This window comes from Nanorana parkeri, unplaced genomic scaffold (assembly GCF_000935625.1).
Source record: "Nanorana parkeri isolate BGI_ZX_2015 unplaced genomic scaffold, ASM93562v1 scaffold2672, whole genome shotgun sequence".
Classification (NCBI taxonomy): Eukaryota; Metazoa; Chordata; class Amphibia; order Anura; family Dicroglossidae; genus Nanorana; species Nanorana parkeri.
Window position 1 is genome coordinate 63,105 of NW_017308940.1, and position 20,210 is coordinate 83,314.

Below are 20,210 nucleotides of genomic sequence, written 5' to 3' on the forward strand. Positions count from 1 at the left end.
TCGAGTCAGCGCCAGCGCGTCATCTTACTTACCTCGCCGAGCGTCAAGTCACTGCTGCTCCGGTGTGCGGCGCTCCGAGCTGGGTCATCTGGCAGTCTCCGGGTCCTAATTTAGGTGGCCGGAGAAGGCGGGAAGGGTAGAGAGAGAGATTCATTAAGCAATTATATATGTATTGTCTGCACTGTATTAGCAGTATATACTCTATATAGAGTATATACTGCTAATACAGTGCAGGCAATACATTTACAATGATCCTCTGCTAACATGAATGGGTTAAATGATCCGTAGTACATGATATGTAGCCCTGTACTATGGATCATTTAACCCATTCATGTTAGCAGAGGATCATTGTAAATGTATTGCCTGCACTGTATTAGCAGTATATACTCTATATAGAGTATATACTGCTAATACAGTGCAGGCAATACATTTACAATGATCCTCTGCTAACATGAATGGGTTAAATGATCCGTAGTACATGATATGTAGCCCTGTACCCCCTTTTCCACTTACAGAGCTAGGTTATTTTTCTTTTAAATAAATATTAATGTAATTTTATTGGTATCTATCTACCATTAGCTGCCTCATTTCCCACCCTCGGCTTATATTCGGGACGGCTTATACTCGAGTATATACGGTAGTAAATAAAATAAAAATATGTTTGTTTAGCTAATGAATGTAATATGATTTTATATCAGGCCCCAGGGACATTATCTATACTGCTTCAGTGAGGAGTTGGGGAATGTTTTTTTATGATAGGAGCTGTTGTGCCTCATTAACCATCAGAGAGTTTTTGTTTTTTCTTTGATGTCAAAGTATGTTTATGCCAGAATTACATTGCAGGTGATCACAAACAATGATTTCCAGTTTGGAGTAAATGGGATTGATTTACTAAAGGCAAATAGGCTGCTCATTTTACAAGTAAATTGTTTCTTAGCTTAGTGAATGTGGTGAAAGTTCACTTTGCAAAGAATACCCAAAAAGGTGCAAGGCAAAAAAAGCAATAGTTTTGCATGCATATGATTGGATCTTGGAAGTCAGCCCATCTACACCTCATTCACTAAGCTAAAGGAAAACTTCCTTGCACAGTAAACTGCATATTTAACTTTAGTAAACCAATCCCATTGTGTTTGTTTCTCAGCCCCTTTACAGTGACCATGTTAAGGGCAAAATCCCATCTGTGTAAAAATCCATGAGTATGCATTCATCCTTGTGCATACTCTTATGCATTAAATTGAACTTGTATCAAGCATGTGTGCATGAGCTTATCCCTGTGCATGTACCTGCCAGTGGTGATTCTGAATTCCAGCCTTACCTTCATTATTGCACAGTTGTACATGCTCCTCCCCTATACTAAAATTGCTGACTCTGATTTCATTGTTCACTGTAACCTTCTCAAAATGTGCATTACAAGCTGCAGCAAGTCCAATACAGCCCATCTCATTTCCTGGCTAGAAGATGTCCAGCATCATCTAGCTCTTTCCCCAAGCTTCACTGTCCCTGCCCCACCCTTCTCATTCATTGTATTATTATTTTTTATTATGAAGGTTCATCATCACTTGTCGGTATGCTTTGGCCGATTTTCATGCAAATGCAATCTGCCTAGGATCGCCCAGTCCTCCAGACTGACATCCACCCATCAAGACATTTTGACGACATATGCATAACCTCTCCCAAATGACAGTTCACTGTTTGCATAAGGGCTGAGGGATCTTGAGGAGAGTACTGTGGCAGGGTGCTGTAATGTTTTTAGGAAGCTATCCTTCTGGTCCCTCTCTCCCACCATGATCTGCCTGCATTGCATAAAGAAGCACAGAGACTCAGTAGTGATGTCACTGGGTCTAAAATAAGATATGTGATGAAAATGGAAAAGTTTTATTTAAAAATGAGCATGTTCATGAGAGGTGAAAGGAGGAATCAGGCAAAGCAAATAATAAGCAGATTAAACTTCAGCATTAAAGAAAGCCATGACTTACTTACAACTATATATTACCTGATTTTTTTTAATCAACTGAAATACAATATTACTACTACTTTAAATGGTATCACTAGTTTCATGCACGTTGGTAAGCCAGCAAAACAGAATTATACAGATATGGCTTGTGCCTTGGCAGAAATTGCTTTATATACAGTTATGGTACAGTATGGGATATCTAATCCCCAAGCCCATTACTCATAAGAATATAAACTATATAAAGACAAATGTTAATAGATGATTATTTCTAGTAAAAGTGTCATAAGCACACACACTGATTTAGCATTTTCTGGCAGTATATTTTTGATGCTCTACTGAGCTGTTTTACTCTACTCTACTCGACCAGAATTGAGGATGAAAGGACATAATGAATGCAGTGTGAAGGATTAAGGAGTACACAGAAGTATATTGGGCATTGACTCCAAAGATCCTTTATCCAGAAAGCCCCAAGTACTACATTAACTTAAGCATTTCAGGGGCTGAATTCTGGTTCCAACTCACACATTCACCAATGCCTGGGTGTTGCCATGTTTTTTGCTAATGTCCAACATTTGTGCATGTAAAAGCTTAATGTTAGGTGAACACGCTGAACTCTCAAGTTAGCACACGCCCAATTTGATTTTGTCCAATATTTCTGTAATTTACTATAGCCGAGTGGGATTTGGGCTGCGGAGCACAGTAAAAGAACTGTACAAAATACTAGAAAGGGAGTACCTGACTAACAAATTACTAGTGGCTGGTGGTTGCCAATTTTCAAGGAAGACCATCTTTAATGTAAACCCCTACATGGATAAAGCAAGACATTTGAAGACCAGACAGAAAAAAAGTGTATGTAAAGCTTAACAATAGACTTCTCACATTTGCTTTCTTTAGATCTGTTAAAAATTAAATTGTAATTGTTTTGTTATATTTGTTAAGTGTAAGAAATACCAGTTGACCCTGCCAGAATTCCTATCGTTTAGGTTCCTTTGCACTCTGCAGTGTTAACTCAAGCAGTTACTGTATATCATCCCTGCACATACCTCTGTGAACTATGGAACACCTCCCCATGTTATGAAAATAAAGGGGGTGGGGTTGTTCTGTAGACTTAAAGGAGAACTATGAGGTGAGGGATTTTCACTCAACCTCATAGTTGGAGCCAACATGTGACAATGAAACTGTCACACATCGGCTCTATAGATTAGGAAGTGAGTGAACGCATACTGCTGCACGCTCACTTACCGATCATCTCCCTGCACAGAGCTTTGGGTCACGGGAGGATGCTAGTATATGTCCTCCCGTGACACTTAAAACAACTATGGATTAAAAAGGTTATCCCATAGTTCTCTTTTTAAACACTGCCTGTACTAGGGTTAAAGTGCTATTCTTTTATAGATACAATACAGTGACTGAGTACTGTCACCGTAAGACAGAAAGGGAATTTCTGGCCAGATCGCCAGATGAAAATAAAGGAAAGGAAGCCTATAAAAAAAAGAAAATGAATGTAGCCACCACATCTAAGAGTCGTTAAAGTATTGTAAATAAGTGTAAAAAAAGTGTCAGAACTACATATCTCTAATTGTTCCAAGTCAGCAACTCCAGGCAGCATTGAAGTCAAAGCATCAGAATAACCGTCAGGAAACTAGAATCCTCAGAAGAGAGTTCAGTAATGGCAGCCTCAAATAATCATGACAGAGTTCCTTTAACTTTGTTGCCAGTACTCAGAACATATTTGTAGATTATGGAATACTTACCCAATAAAGTGATCTATCCAGTGCTGCAATGGCTGCTTTGCCCCTTGTAATTCTGTCACCACTGACATTACTTAAACAAGTCTTCATCCAAGTCCAGTATCTTTGGCTACCTTCATTTGCATGCACACAAGAGTTAATTCATCCCAGCAGATGCTGGTATTATACACTGAGCTGTGCTGGTAAAGGCATACAGAGTCTATTCTGCAATAAAAAAAAAACTCCCTACCAGCAATGTTTTTAAAATAGGACTTTAGTTGCACTTTAAGCTAGACCTTTGTACCATGCAACCCCTGGGGGTGCAGCCTGAGGCTGTATGGTAGAGCTAGTTTACGTTTTATACTTTCTATAATTACACTGGATATTTTATGCTCTTTTGCATAAGTTCTGTTTCTCTGCTTTATGCTAAAAATACCAGTTTTCAGTTTACTAAAAAGCTCAGTTTTTAAATTCACAAGAATCTGCATAAATGTCTCCTTTTTTAAAAAGATATCTTTATTTTTATGTTATTCAGGATATTATATTGTGCATCAACCTAAAGGGTAAAAAAGCATGGTATTGAGAGAAAAGTAACAGTTAATTGGATTGAGATGATGCCTTTATTGGTAAACAGTTATTCAGCAATGCAAGCTGTCAGGTTTGTTCATGTCTCTGGATCAGGAATGCAAAAAGAAGCATTCTAGCTAATCAACGAAATCAACATCTAGAAAGTATTTAAGCCATTAATTCAAGAACCAATATGCAATGAATGGCTGCCAATATCATTTTAGTGTTTGTGAATATTTAGCAATCTTGTGCTAATGTTTGAATGAAAGCATCTCCGACATTTTCACAAATGCATTTTCGAATTGCTCATTAAATTGCTTAGATATACCTGAGCCTTTTGAAATAAGTCAAACAGCCCTCTTCTAAATGTTGTGTTATTTTTAGAAAACAATGATTATTTATACCTCTACCCCCATGACTAGACAATAATTAATTATCACTTTCTAGTATGATATGAATAACTATTGTATGTCCCGTTCATTTATGATGCAGTAAGCCCCAATCAAAAGCAACCCTTTCCACGGAACAAAATAGAAAAGCGGAAATATAATTAAAGAGGGTACCCTCAGATGCCTGCACACACTTTTGAATGTAATTTTTAACACCCCATAACTCCCAGAATCATGGGCAGCACCAATATATCAATGAAAACTTTTAGGAAGCATAACTTCTTTTGGGTATGATGGGTATGCTCAGTAACCAATAGTTAGGCACTATTAGGGAGTTGGGGAGTGCACATAATGTCCCTGAGTTAGGGGGTTCTTCAGCACATATAGAGCTACATGTTAGCAACTGAGAGTGCCTGCTTCTCAATAATGTTTCAACATTTTCAATGTTTCTATTTTAAGTTCAAAAGTTTACTTTTTGTATGTTGTTGACCCTCTGGGCTTAAGCTAAGATTTTATACATATAAGTTAAAGTAGAACAATGACCTCCCATTAAAAAAAATGTGGGACTTCCGGTTCCGGCGCCTGATGTAGCGGACACGGAGTGAAGAGCTCCCGCACTGCCAGGACTAACCTGCATATAAAACCGATCTTAAAGACCACGAACCTACACGAGTCCTCCTCTCTGCGACTTACCAGAGCAGCCATGGACAAATTTCTGGCGAAACGCCGCGCTGGACCCAGGGGCAAGGGGACACCCGTATGCGGCAAAAGGCTGCAACCGCAATTTAAAATGGCGGCCGTCTCGGAGAATCCGGACATCAGCGCCTCGTTGGAGGAGGAATTGCCCTCAATGTCGGATCACGGATTGATCGCGACAGAGGTGGCAAAGCTATTGCGCCCCACAATCCAAGAAGCGGTAAGCAAGGCGGTATCAAAGGGGATTCAATCTATACGTCAGGATCTCCTACACCAAGCCCAGAGGCTCACAGAGGCCGAGAACCGCATAGCGTCTTTGGAAGATGGGGTAGAGGCATCCTCCTCTCAGATGCAGACAAACACCAGCCAGGTACAGTTCCTATTGGATCGGGTTGACGATCTTGAGAACCGCTCGAGGCGAAATAACATTAGGATCATTGGCCTGCCAGAAACATACCGCCGGTCACAGATACCGAGCATCTGCACCCATAACATACCATACCTACTTGGCCTTGACCCCCGATGCAGGGTGGAACGAGCCCACAGGGTAGGCCCCCCAAATCCGGAACGGAAAACCCGAGGCCGATCATTGCCAAATATTTAGACTACAATGACCGCATGGCGATCTTACAGGCTTTCTGCGCCAAAAAAGAGCTGCACATAGATGGCCACCACCTCCTTCTCTTCGCAGACTATTCTGTGGATGTGACTAAGAAACGTAAAGCCTTCAACAAGGTATGCTCGCTCCTCTACCAGAAAAGGGTGAGATTCACCTTAGCATACCCTGCAACCTTGCGATTCCAATCGGAGGATGGCTCACCTCTCATGTTCCAAGACCCCGACGCAGCAATGAAATTTCTAGAGCGCATGGCAACCTCCAACGACATCCCTCCGAATGGCCAATCACCCCTTCCACAGAGGGTCGGTACTCCGGCTAGGCAACTATCAACTCGACTCCCGATGACTCCCACAGACTCACCCTGAACAACCAAGGTATCCTGATTACACACTGGCGGTAAGATATGTTTAACTTTCGCTTGTGACTGCACCCCGGATCACCCAGGGGGATGCCCCTGACATGCCCACCTTGCAAGGGTGTTATTGTTGAACGAGACATTGCAAGAGGTTTTTTATTCTCATAACCTCGGGTGTTGGAGGGCAGAGAGCCTGTTACGTTTGCTCCACAGCACACTACTGTAGCTGAGTTAGATCAGTCTATGCGCTACGCTACACGCAGCGTCCATATGATAAGCACACACACATAGACTTTCCTGTGTCCCGAGGACTGCGTTGAAGACTTCTAGGTAGAAATGGCAGAAGAGGTTCCACTTTATCTAACCTATCAAGGAAAGATACTTGGTCCTGGCTTAGCGGAAGCCAAATTGCTCACTCCGCCACGCCATTCAGGAAAAAAGTGAAGTCACGATCTGAACTATTTTTAGTTTTTTGTTTCTTTTTCACAGTTGAATATTGTTTGGGTCCGGTTGACCCAATGAGTTTGTTTTTGTTTCTTCATTCCCAAAAGGGTTCAACAAAGTCTATTACCTACAGCTCTCAAATCTGCCCATACCTTGTAGACTGTTATACAATGAGCTCCAGATATTGATAATATCATATCACTGCTTCAGGTTGTTATTTATGATGCACTGCTCTGACTTGCTGGTTGTTTTTGTCTTGTGGTCTACTGCGAAACTAATGTGGTTGTTTTCCTGGGTTTACTCATCTTTGATAGATAAATTACTGTGAAAGTAGTCTCCTGGAATGTTAATGGTCTCAAATCACCAGCGAAACGCATGATGGTACTTCGCCACCTGAAAAAGCTCAAACCAGACATTGTGTTTTTGCAGGAAACACATCTTCCCTCTGAAGATATCGACAGGTTACGCAAATTATGGGTGGGTGAAGCTATCTGCTCTCCAGCAGTGGGACGGAAATCAGGGGTAGCTATTCTTTTTCGTAAAAACCTTTCTTATACCATAGATCACATTACCACTGACCCTGAGGGACGTAAGCTATTGGTGAAAATTAAGATGCATAATAAAACGTATTCTTTATATAACTTTTACTTCCCCAATTCTCCCCCAACTGCCTACTTCCAGGAGACTACGTCATGGATCATGCAAGATGCCAATCCGTACAAGCTTCTGGGGGGCGACTTTAACTCTGTCATGGTGCTGGGTGAGGATAGATCACGAGGGGGTCCGTCACAGGCCGTCTCTGCGACACCTGCAAATTCGCAGTTACAAGACATGGCAACACACCTTCACCTCACAGATGTCTGGAGAGTCCGCAACCCTCTTGAGCGTGAGTACACACACTTTTCTTCTGCACACAACTCCTTCGCCAGACTAGATTGCTTTCTGGCAACGGAGGCTGTAGATTCTCTGGTAAGTGAAACAGCCATACTTCCAATAGCTGTGTCGGACCATGCCCCGATTTTGATCCAGTTACAGGCCCAAATACCAAGAGGAGACGCATACATTTGGCGCTTCCCTTCCCACCTGTACGCGGATCCTTTGTTCAAGGCCATGCTACAGGAGGCATGGCAAGAATACGAGTCCTTTAATAGAGAACATGCCGATTCCCCTAATTTATTTTGGGAAACGGCTAAAGCAGTTCTAAGAGGACGCATTATGTCCTATGTTGCAGTGAAGAAAAAACAGGCTAAAACCGGATTCCTACAGGCTAGTGCCACACTAAGATAAGCACAAATCCAATACTCACTTCACGATACCCCGAATCATAGGGAGGCATGGTTGAAGGCGGAACTGGACTTTGACCGGTGGACCTCTCAACAATGCCTCTACTACCACTCCCACACTAGACTTACCTTCCACAAATTTGGTAATAAATCCAGTAAATTGCTAGCCAATATGGCGAGAAAACGGGTCCAAAGGTCACAAGTTTCTTCCCTGCGCTCGGAGCAGGGAAACGTAACTTCTGATCCAAAGTCAATCAATCAAATATTTGAACAATTCTATCGTAAGTTATACTCAGCCACGCCACTAGATATGGGGAAGGGGGAAACTTTTTTGAGGTCAGTATCACTACCTAAAATTGAGGCTGAAGATCTCGATCAGCTAAATGGCGATATATCAATGGAGGAAATTATACAAACCCTTAAAAGTTCCTCCAATGGTAAGTCCCCAGGACCAGATGGTTACTCCAACGAGTTCTATAAGATGTTACAGACCCAAAATATCCTATGCAGACGCTACCTATCCTCCTGAAACACAAAGACGTAACACTTTTAAACAAGGCCTATCTAGCCTTCATCTAAAGGGGTAAAAAGGCTAGGATATCGTTACAAAAACTATGTCTGGCGAGGGGCGAATGGCCTTCCCGAACGTAAGACTGTACAATCTGAGCTGTCTAATTAGACACTCAGCCGACTGGATCGGCTCCTCCTCACACTACTCAAATTTTCACCTGGAAACAGAGATGGCCCATCCCTGGAAACTATCCAACCTTTTACATTGCCCTTTTTCTAAAATTCCCGCATCACTAAAACACAATGTTATCATTAGGGACACAGTAATGGCATGGAGAGAGACACACAAAATGGTGAAAGCAAACCCATACTTCTCCCAGCATTTAAGCCTGAAAGGAAACTCATCATTCCCTCAGGGGGAAGAATATGATACTTTTACTAAATGGGAGACAAAGATATTGGGGGCCTAAAGAGCTGGGAGCACTTAACAAAGGTGGGTAGACAAAGGACCTTTAGGTGAACGGTTTACGAAGAGAGTTGAGATATGACACTAATTAAACTGGCAGGACATAGGCTATTGTGTTTAGAAAAAAAAAAAAGGATGGGTCTAGGTCTATTGATACAGCAGATGTACCGTCTAAATTGTTAATGCTATGCATATTTTGCGTTGTATGGTACGCCTGTATATGTTATGTAATGTTTTTCCTTTTCATCCTGTCTGTCAAAAAAAAAATGTGCTGCAACACTTACAGGGTTATTCACAAAAGGGTGAAGAGTTTGGAGAAGGAAAGAGAAGTGAACAATCTAGGCCAACATAGCTGAACTGGAAAGCAAGCTAAATTGCAGACCTTTTCCAAATCAGCTATTTTGGCCAAGATTGTTCACTTCTCCTGCCTTCTCCAAACTCTTCAAACTTTAGTGAATAATCCTGTTAATTATAAGTGCTAATTCACTTACAGTTTTCTCTTAGTCTACCTTGTAATGGTCTGGCAATGATGCTGCACCACTCCTGATTTCAGAGCAGTGTTGCCACTCTAATGTAGGCTGTGCCTGCTTGCACTAAAGTGTGATCAAAAAATATTGCAGGAGGCGTGACTTTCAGCATTGTCACTGCTGATTCATAAGCCTGTAGAATGTCAATCAGCAGCTGCCACACACTTTTTTAAATTGACAACACTGTCCTATCAGTGTGAGCTGCAGGGTCTGGGACAGGGAGTATGTGAAGCACAAATTAAGAAGCATTTGGCTGAGTCAGGTAAAGGAATGACAGGCTTACTTTATGAACCTCTGCATCACATTATTAATAGTGTAATACAAGAGCTTTTATTTGTACTTTTGTTAATCTTATTTATACTTTAGTTAATCTAAGTAATGACTTATCAAAGTGACTCATCCCTCATTTTATGGCTCAGTCTGGATTTTCAATTGAGAAGCAAAGCTTTGTTGACCCACACAACAATTATAGTTCTGTACAAAGTACACCTGTAATTAGTGAAATTTAAAGGTTGCTACTGCTGATCTCCTTTTGAAACCGTTAGTTAACTGGCAGTCGTGCTAACCCACTGATACAGTCTGAGTCACTGACCAGAGCAGGTCACAGTTCAGGCGAGTGAAAGAAAAGTCAAAAGAACTTATCTATATACTTACTCTGGGTTAGTGACTAACATTTTGAAGCCCGAGTAACAGTTTGAAGTGGAAAAGCAGACTAAAATGGAACATCGTGTTTGTGAAAATCTAAGCTTTTAGAGACTTCAGTAGAATAGAAGGTGAAGGTAAATTTTCCAGTGGGGACACCTGTTCCAGTGACAAGTATAGAACAGTTGAGTAATTGTCATTAGTAATTGTCAGACAAAACGTATTTGAGGATAACAGGGTCATTGGGGTATGTAAAGAATGAACAGGACACTTTCTCTGAATTTACGAGCTCTGTGTCTAGTTTCAGTTTTTACATGCTCTAATTGAGGTCATGCATTCTTCCAGATCTTCACCATTCTATGTGGTACCAGCCAACCCAGCAATTCCTGTGAAAGTACTGACAAGGTAGAAGACAGCTGCACTTAGGATGATGGTAAATGACTGAAACCCCTCAAGCTCTGGCTAAGCAGCACTGTGATAGATATTCATGAAATAACCACACTGCAAATGGTTACTGCTTTGTTCTGTGATTCTGTTAATAGGAAAATGTGTCCAGTCAGTAGATATAATAACTATTCTGACCTGAATGTGCATAGGAGGCTTAGAATGCAAACAAGGAACTTTAGGAAGCCCCACACTTCCCTTCTTTCTGCAAAGTCCTTTAAAACATAAAAGCTGCACTACCTCTATTATTCTTCCACTTTATGTATCGGGTGTAATTAGGGAGAGCTTAAAGCACACTGTCAAAGATAAAAGCCTAATTTTCAGAAACATACTACTCAGGTAGCTTTGTAAACAAAAAATGTATTAAGGTCAAACTCTCAACAAAATGTTGATGTTATTTTAGATGGAACTTGGAAGGGTTAAAAACTCTGTCAAGGCTTAAATATTGTCTGCGTCAGACGAGATCTCCATAATTTGCTGGTCTTTTTGACACCTGTCAACTTAACATGCTGGGAGGGAAATTTTCGGTGTGTTCACAAACACCAATAAACACTTGGCAGATGTTCTAATCTTTCCTCCTTTTATCCAAAATTAACAACAAGCAATAATTCAGGGCTATAGGGTTATTCATAAAAGGGTGTAGAGTTTGGTGAAGGAAGGAGAAGTGAACAATCTAGGCCAAATTAGCTGAATTGGAAAAATCTTCCATTCAGCTTGCTTTCCAGTTCAGCTATCTTGTCCTAGATTGTCCACTTCTCCTGCCTTCTCCAAACTCTTCACCCTTTTACGAATAACCCTGATTGATTCAAAGTTATCTGCATAATTGCAGTTTAGGAAATGGATTACTAGGGCTCCAGGATGAGCAGCATGGTGGTAGTCATGCTTTCTATGAAGCATGACTACCACTCAAAGGGCAGTGTGAAATTATTATTTTAATAGATTAGCCCTTTTGAGTTTCTAGAGTATTTCCTACATTTGTGTGGGCTTATTCCTACTGAAGCTGTGCTTCCATAAACACGTCTGCATGCTCAGTAACATGCCACTCAATATGCTGCACTTGTAGAAAAAAATGAAATAAAATTATTTAAACCTGGCTATCTTTTATTAACACTTTACTTATAACTCACAGATTCATGCAAAGTAATGTGTTTGTTCTTACTACTCTCTACTTCTCTCTATCTAATAGTGAAAATAAATGCATAAATTACCTTTCTAGCATTGCAACAGTTTCATAAGGTTAGTCCTGTTCACAGGAAAGTGAGTGCTTTCCCGTGAACAGCATTTTCCATGACACATAATTTTACAGTTCAATAACAAAAACAAAATCTCATGTTGTGCCTGCTTAATATATGTAATTATCTTGTTTATATTATCTTTATAAAGTAGCGTGTTGTTCCTGAACTCCCTGCGTCTTTTAAAATGTCATTTAACTGAACTCCTGCAACTCTAGCATATGCATTTAGCATGGAAACTCTCTCATGGGCATTTGTGTTCTTACAAACTTGAAGAATGTTTATACAACAGCAAAAAATGAAGCAGTGTTAAGAAAATTGAAGCAATTGCTGAGCTACTGCAAAGAGCAACCCATTGGATTTTTAAAGAACAACTTAATCTTTAGTAAAGTTGCACTTTAAATAACCCACCACGCCCTTGAGTGCAGTTTATCTGTTAAAAAAAACTTACCTTGCATTCCAGAGATCTTTACTTTACAGACCTGCCTGGCACTGAATTTTGAAAAGAAAATGCCCCAGACAGTTCATTTTTCTACTGCACATATGTGCCATGGTCCCATTTCTGTGGGTGAACCATACTCCTCTGGAAGGTTGGAAGCCATTCACCATTCTACTTCAGAAGTGCCAAATGACAGAGTGTTATAACCATCTCTGACACTACACATTAGGGTGAATCGGACAATACAATAATTTTGCTAATGTATATGCTCCGTTCACACCTCAGCATCAGCGTTTTTGCGCACATTAGCAACTAGCGTGTTTAACCCATTATTGTGCGTTTTGCACATTTTTACACAAGTCAATGGTGTGCACATGAAGACGTGCATTTTAGTGGGCCAGATTGAAAGACACTGCGGTCAATGTGCAATACAGAAATGTGCAAAATGCTTGTGTTGCGCCTTTTCCACGCATTTCCATTGAAGTCTATGGGGCCAAATGCATTGTAATCTGCCCAAAAAATGTCCATGTACTTTTTTCAGTGTTCAGTGTTTTAAAGCTTACAAGAAAAAGGTCAGGTGTGAACAGGGACCATTTCCAGTGTTGAGAATTTTGTCCCGCTTAGCTTTGAGTATCAAAACGCCTAGGTGTGAACACAAATTATCTTCCCCTCTGTTCTAATGCAACTACTATTTTGGATTCTAAAGAGCCTCTGCTTCAGAAAATATACTGTATAATTTTGGGGGGTTTTAAGAATTTTTTGCCAAAAATGCAGATGTTTTTAAAGTCTTTATGAATACAGTTTATGTCTGCCAAAGTAGGAAGTTGTTTGGTGTGTTTGGTTCAGCTGTATGGTTGTATTCAAATAAAAGGTTTGCATTCTCTCTAGATGTGTCCCTGCAGGCAGTGATATCATCTTGAGAGGCTGTGAGTCCAAAGGATCCCATGTATGTGCTTTAAATAAATAAGGTATCCCCTTTGCCTGTGAGGCTGCTAGATCTTTCTGGGACTTTGCATCTGGGGTCCCTTTTGTAATTGTGCCCATCTTGTAGCATTCTAGTGGCAGTAAGAGCTGCAAGGGGATTTTTTTTAGCATGCATCCATTCTGTGTGCATAGCAAACCACTCCCCCAAAAATGCAGATTTTAACACGTGGCAAAACATTTACAAAATATCTCTGTAAGCAAGGTGGTTAAAATTTGACAAATAATCAAAGCCCTCCCTACTATTTTTCAAACTAAACAGAAATATTTGGGTTTAGATATACTTTAAAGCAGACCTTGCACCACTTACTGTACTTTTTTCCTCCCTCCTTTCTATTATACAACTGCTAAGAATTCTCATGTCTTTTTTACCTGTACATTATATAATTTGATTTTACTCCTTCCCCCTTTTCATTTCCTTTCTTTTTGCCTAGGTAAGAGTGAGATATTCATGTTACGTATCCAAGGAAGCTGCAGGTTTGTAAATGCCAAAGTATTGCAATATTTCACATGAGGCAGGGAATCTTGCAATACTTCAGCACTTACCCATCTGCAGCCACCTGGGATGCATGGCATGAAGTAGCTAAATTATACTTTTTACAGGTCACAAAACATAAAATTTTTTAGCTAGTGAGAGGAGGGAGGAAATGAAAAAATGCAATGAATGGTCAAGTTTGTTTTAATGAACACACAATACAGTAACCTCTGCAGAGCATGCACTATGGCTTTTTTTTTATTTCTGTATTTTTTTTTTCAGTGACCTGTAGTGATATGGGAGTACACTTCATTCTGTTCCAAATAGTACATGCAAAATAGCTAACTTATGTAAGACAGCCACAAAACAGTAAATAAAATTCTACAATCATTCTAGATACAGCAGCACTTAGCTAGCATATATTCAGATGCTGGAGCTGTATGTACCCTGCCACTGTTGTGTGTGTGTCTCTTTCAGTATAGTAAATACTGTCAGAATATGATTAGTTTGTTAGACCTGGCTCTCTGGGGCATCGAAGCAACAGCATACATGCATAGTCCTTATTTTTTTTGTAAATCAGAACCAATTTAAAGTGAGTCCTGAAATTCACTAGTAGCTCACAGCTAATTTTGCGATTTCTTCCCTCTAGATGCTAGACATAGCTTTCTCAGACGAAAATGTTTTTCTAAGCTGCACATTTGTTTGAAGTGAAAATTCAGTGTCTGCTTCTATATAAAGCTACACATGACCCTTGTGATGCTATTTTGTATTGTAGATGCAAACCTTTGTATATTCATACCTACCAACTGTCCCTCATTTGAAGGGACTGTCCCTGATTTGAAACCAAATCTACCCTTCTTTCCTCTTCAGTTTTTTTTTTGTTATGAAGTACAGATGCGTATGAGAGTATCCTATCTAACTACCAAAAGTGTTATTCTGCACTAAAACCTCACTGATTTCTTACTTATCTAGTTCGGTATTTACTTAATATTTGCCAGTATAAAGGAAAAGTAATGGTTAAGAAAAGAACAATTCTGTGGATAAAAAGTCATTTTTGGCAAATAAATTCTTAATTCTTCACATAATTGGGGCATGGCATGTGTGTGTCCATTGCCTAAATACTTTGTGATTGAAGGTGTCCCTTTCTCCTTGCTACTTTCTCATCTCAGAACGTAGGAAGGAATGTACCGTATATTAATGCATATATAGCTTTGCAATTCAATAATCTTTTTTAGGCAAATATATCTTTCACCTAAAGTGTTGCAGAAGAAATCCGGGTCTGCAAGTATCCGTGCAAGTGCAATTAGTTACAGAGTTGCGAGATTGAGTGTTTCTGTAGAGAGAATCCCAACCCAATGGTCTACTTGTTAAAATGGAATACACCTTTTACCAAGGTCAGAACTTTTTGTATAGCATTATTGTTAGTTTATATTGATCGAGAACTGAGCGATCACACATACAGCTGATTGCTCAGTTCATGATCTTCTCCCTGCAGATAGCAAAGACTGTCAGTCACCATTCCCTGCAGGGATTTCCCCCTCCCCTCTTCATACCTCCAGGATTAGCTGGAGGGACAGATGAGGGAGGGGCAGGGACAGCTGGCTCTGCCTCTAGAGAGGCAGAGACAGCTGTCAATCAGGCAGTGGGGTGGACTGTCTGCTATATGCTGAGTTTTGGGTCCTCCTGTGACCCTAAAGAGAACTATGGCTGGAAAAAGTTGGACCATAGTTCTCTTTTAAGGTTATTTTAGTACTTCTTAACATGTTACCATACACACTTGCATAAGTGATCTCTTCTGAGTAAAGGACAAAGTAACAGGTTCCCTTTTATAGGAGGGACTGTAAGGAGATTATACTTACCTTCCCCATACTACCCTGTTTCAGTAATCTACTGCCATGCTGACTAAAATTTCTGACCAGGTTTAGATTTGCTGAGCAAACTGAAACGTATATATGGCTATGCCACACCCCCATGTGATGGGGCTGAGGCACTGCAAGCTACATTGCATGGATGCAGGGAGATAATCTACTGGCTGCCTAAAGTCTTTAAAGAAGGTTGAGCACAAAGAACAATTGTTTCTATTTGCCTAGCATAGGGGAATGGATATTTTGCCTGTTAGCAGCCACCAAAATGCAACGGATGCTAGTTTGCTAGAATAAGATCAGCAAAAAAATTATGCATGTGTCATTTTGGTTGCTGCACTTTTGCATATTAACATTGCCTATTTATTTTCTTTGATGAGTAAGCCTGACTCAGTAAACCTTTCTTTATGAAATATTTTAAAGTAGCAGAAATACGTAAGTAAGTCATAAACTTGAGTGCAAAAAAACAATGAAAGTAGTCTTAGAGTAACTGTTAGCAAGGACATACCCCAGAAATGTAAATATGTAAGATGGGGCGAAACCTGAAACGATATTTACACTCATTTAGAACAGCTGTGGCTTTTCACACTATTTGTGGTTGTTCATGTAGAGCATATATACAGATACATCTTTAAAGGTATACTAATGGTCTATTTTTAAATGCTTTCACCCAAGATTCACTCAACCTTAACCCAAGATTCACATATTTTGTCAATTGAGCAAAAATGATGGGAAATTTGGGTGAAAATTGTTTGAATCCTGTGTAAAAAAGTTTATAAGTAGTCCCTTAAGTGTTAAGATCTTATCACTGAAAAGTTTGTTTTTCAAAAACATAATATGTAAGACTTTAACAATGTGTTTAATAAATTATTTAAAAAGTACTTTTTATATATTTAATGGAAAAAGAGCTTACCCAGTTTTTGCAAAGTTCGCCCAATATCTCATTATGTTTCTGCTCAGAATTTCTTCCTCTTTTGTATAATTAAGTCGTCTGTATAATGGGATTCCAAATACAAATTCAATCTCATAGCCGTGAACTACTCCCATCCAACCTGGCCATGCCATCTTAGAAGATCTGTGACTGAAGAAGTACACATAAGCTGTGTTTCCAAGTTCAGCATTTCTGTTTGTGAATTCCAGCAGCGGACATATAAAATTGTAATCTCCCACAATATCATCCATTGCATTTCGATTGTGAGTGGGATTCTGTTCATCTTCCCAGTTTGTATAATGAAAAAGGATAGAGTCTATTGCAAGTTCAGTGGCTTTTGGAAACGCCAGTTTTACACTGTCTTGAAACTGAGTCCGATTTAACAAACTTTCATGATCCTTGCTGAACCCAGGCAGTTGATACACTAAGAAATATGACCCCTCATCTTTATTAACACCAGTTAATATTTGTGTATTCTTTTTAAGTTGTCCGAGTTGTAATAGATGTTCAGGAAAATCGATGAGAAAATCTCCATCCACCGTTGGAAGAAAATTAATTTCTATTAATGATCTCTGTGTTAGAACTGAAAGTGACTTTTCAATTATTTCTTGAGGAGTCTTACTCCGAAGACAAGCAATTATTTCAGTTTCATTTCTGAAGGAACAGCTTAATAGGTTTGCTAATGTAAGTGCTCGAGTCTGTGCTGCTGCACTACTCACAACTGCCCAAGGGGCATTAGCAGTACCACTCTGCATAATAGCTCTTGTGAAGTATGGATAACTTTTAGGAGAAAGCAGGTGATAACTGACCGATGCTCCTCCAGCACTTTCTCCAAAAAGTGTTATGCTTCTAGGGTTCCCACCAAATGCTGCAATATTCTCATGAACCCACTTAAGAGCCAGTCTTTGATCAAACAAACCAACATTCCCTGGAGCCTCAGAGTTACCTGGGAAAGCAAGAAATCCCAATGCACCCACTCTGTAGTTGAGTGAAACGACAATGACACGTTCATTGCGGGCCATAAACTTCCCATCATAAACATCTAAAGAGCCTGTTCCGGTTTCAAAACCACCACCATATATCCATACCATGACACTGGCATTTCTTGGCTTTGGACTAGGTATCCATATATTAAGGTAAAGGCAGTCTTCACTTAGGTCAGTATTAGGATTCCACATTTCAGCACCAGAAAAACCAGGGAATGTTTGGTCAACATACTGATAACAAGTGTTTCCATATTTGGTGGCGATCCATATTTCAGTCCATGATTTGACAGGTTCCGGTCTTTTAAATCTCAGAGCTCCAACTGGGGGTTCTCCATAAGGTATTCCAAGGAATGCTGTGATAGTCTTAGAAAACACTGGTATCTGAATCCCTCTTACTTTGCCATCTTTGGTCAGAACAATGTCATCATCTTCACAATGGACATTGGTGCAAAATAAATAAATTACAGTCCAGCAAATTGCAGAGAGCTTCTTTTCATGTGAGAGATTGTACCACATCACTGATAACTACAACACATAAAATAGATTGTTACGGATTTTAATAAATATATACCACAAGGAGTCAAAAACCTGGGTGCACTCCAAAAATTAAACAAATGACCATGAATAATTGCACAACAGACCTTTTTTAGCATGGATATGTCCCACCAAAATGTTACTTAGTTACATATTTTATAAAAAAACATTAAGTTCAGCCAATAGAAAAGTAAATAAATGAATTAAAACCATCCACAGAACCCTTAACCCACAGTTGTTCCAGAAGAAGGCAAAAACTCTCAAAGTATAGTCCAATTTTCTTCAACAGGGAAGGAAAATGCTTCCTGATTGACTAAGGCAATCGGCTATACCCTGGATGAATAATCTACACCAATATTACTTGCGATATAAATAGCCAGGTGTATTCTTCACTTTTAAACAATCTACTTAGTGTGCCAGAACAAGCCTCTGTGGGTTGGCCAAATAAACCCATTTTTACTTCTTTGAACTGAAAAAAGTCCTGCTGACTACCATCATATGTTTTCCTTTCATATGTGACAAGTTAGAAAATTAAAGAAGAACTCAGAGCAAATCAAACCTTAACCCTTGTAGTTGGGCTGCACGGGTTAAGTGCTGATTTTGTTTAGGAAGCTTAAGTAAGTAAGTTATACTCACCTAAACTGCAATCCTGGCTGGCTCCTACAGTGCTCTCTCCGGCTTGTCTCCTCCTCTGCTCCAGCGGTGGAATTTCCCTCGGTGTCATCATGTTCTATACACTGTATAGAACATAATGACTCACAGGACCTTGGATCGCTGGGGGTTAAAGGGACCAGTCTAAAAAGCAAGCTGTGATCATGGTTTGAGTGAGAATAACTTTGTTATTTAGCTCCCTAGACAAAACAAGCACTTAACCCTTTGCAGTGCGGAGGTAGCCCCACTGCAAGGGTTAAGATTTTATTTGCCTGGAGTTCTGTTTTAAAGTTAAACATATGTTTCCCAAACAAAGAGCTAAAGCAAGATATAAATATACTACATTTTAAATAAAGCTCTTAATTAACAGTGGCTAAATTTAGAACTGTCTGTATTACTCCTTAACAGGCAGAATGAAGAACTAGTTATTCAACTCTCCCTTCCCAGGGCAGATCTGATGTCTGAAAACTACACAGCTAAGGCAACACAAGCCGTTTTATTTCTAGCTACTGAAGCTCAGTATTGTTTTCTTTTCTGTATGCTTTTATTTAAAAAAGAGTTTGTAAATCAGTTATTTGTATATAACAACTTACTCTAAAAAAGAAAAAAGGAGAAGAGAATTAAGACAAGAAGGCATGCTGGCATGAAACGACCATTCAGAAGATATTAACAGTGAAAAAGTCCACTTAATCTTGCTTGTTGTAGCTTGATTTGTATTATGATCTCTTCACTCATTTCAACCACCATAAGGGAGGGTACAGGTGCCTGAAATCCATGCCACAAACTAAACTGAACTATTGTGTGCTCAGTGGTGAAATTAATTTTCTGATACATGTAAAAGATCATTGTAATTTGAAAACACCCAAGCTCTTCTAATATAGCAAGAGACACCTGCAAATATACAGTAGCCCCTTACCTTAAAAGCTGTAATTACAGGTTTGCTATACTGTAACTGTAAAGAAACAATGAGAACAAAGAAGACACTTGCTTTGCTTACCTGTTTGATTTGACGGGGTTCACTTATTAAAGTAATGAGACTGATCACGTTGCTGAATGTTCACTGAGCTTAGGTTAACAACATGAAATGGTTTTCATTTCAATCAACCAATCATTTGCTGCCAAAAATCCTGATTTTTTTTTTCCCCTTGCATGTGATTGGTTATTTAAAGTGAACACAGGTTCAGTATATTTATGATCATTTGGTTTGCAATGTGAACATACTTTTGAAAGTGGGCATTGCATTTCCTAAGTGAACAGTCTTTGCTTCTTTAGAAACCATAATGTGTTAACTGCCAGAAGTAATACATTTTAATTGCTAAACTGCATTGAACTCATATATTATCAGGACATTTAATAAAATAACAGGCAGCCCTTTATGAGTTCACCCAAACCTTGCCCATCCCATGTTCGGCTATGCACTTCAGGCTGGTACGGCTGATTTCAGCCGTACCTCAGCTGAAATCAGCCGTACATCGGCTTGCTTTACATGGCTT

The 20,210-nt window shown here is 39.6% G+C and overlaps 1 protein-coding gene across 1 annotated transcript in view; it reads right to left on the reverse strand.

Moving 5' to 3' along the window:
* The window catches only part of BCHE (butyrylcholinesterase), a 59,379-nt gene that overhangs the window by 33,497 nt on the left and 5,672 nt on the right, over window positions 1-20,210 (reverse strand). Inside the window, exon 2 of the mRNA XM_018574007.1 lies at window positions 16,529-18,057. Coding sequence (XP_018429509.1) covers window positions 16,529-18,048 — 1,520 coding nt within the window. The 5' untranslated portion in view covers window positions 18,049-18,057. The remainder of the gene's footprint in view (window positions 1-16,528; window positions 18,058-20,210) is intronic.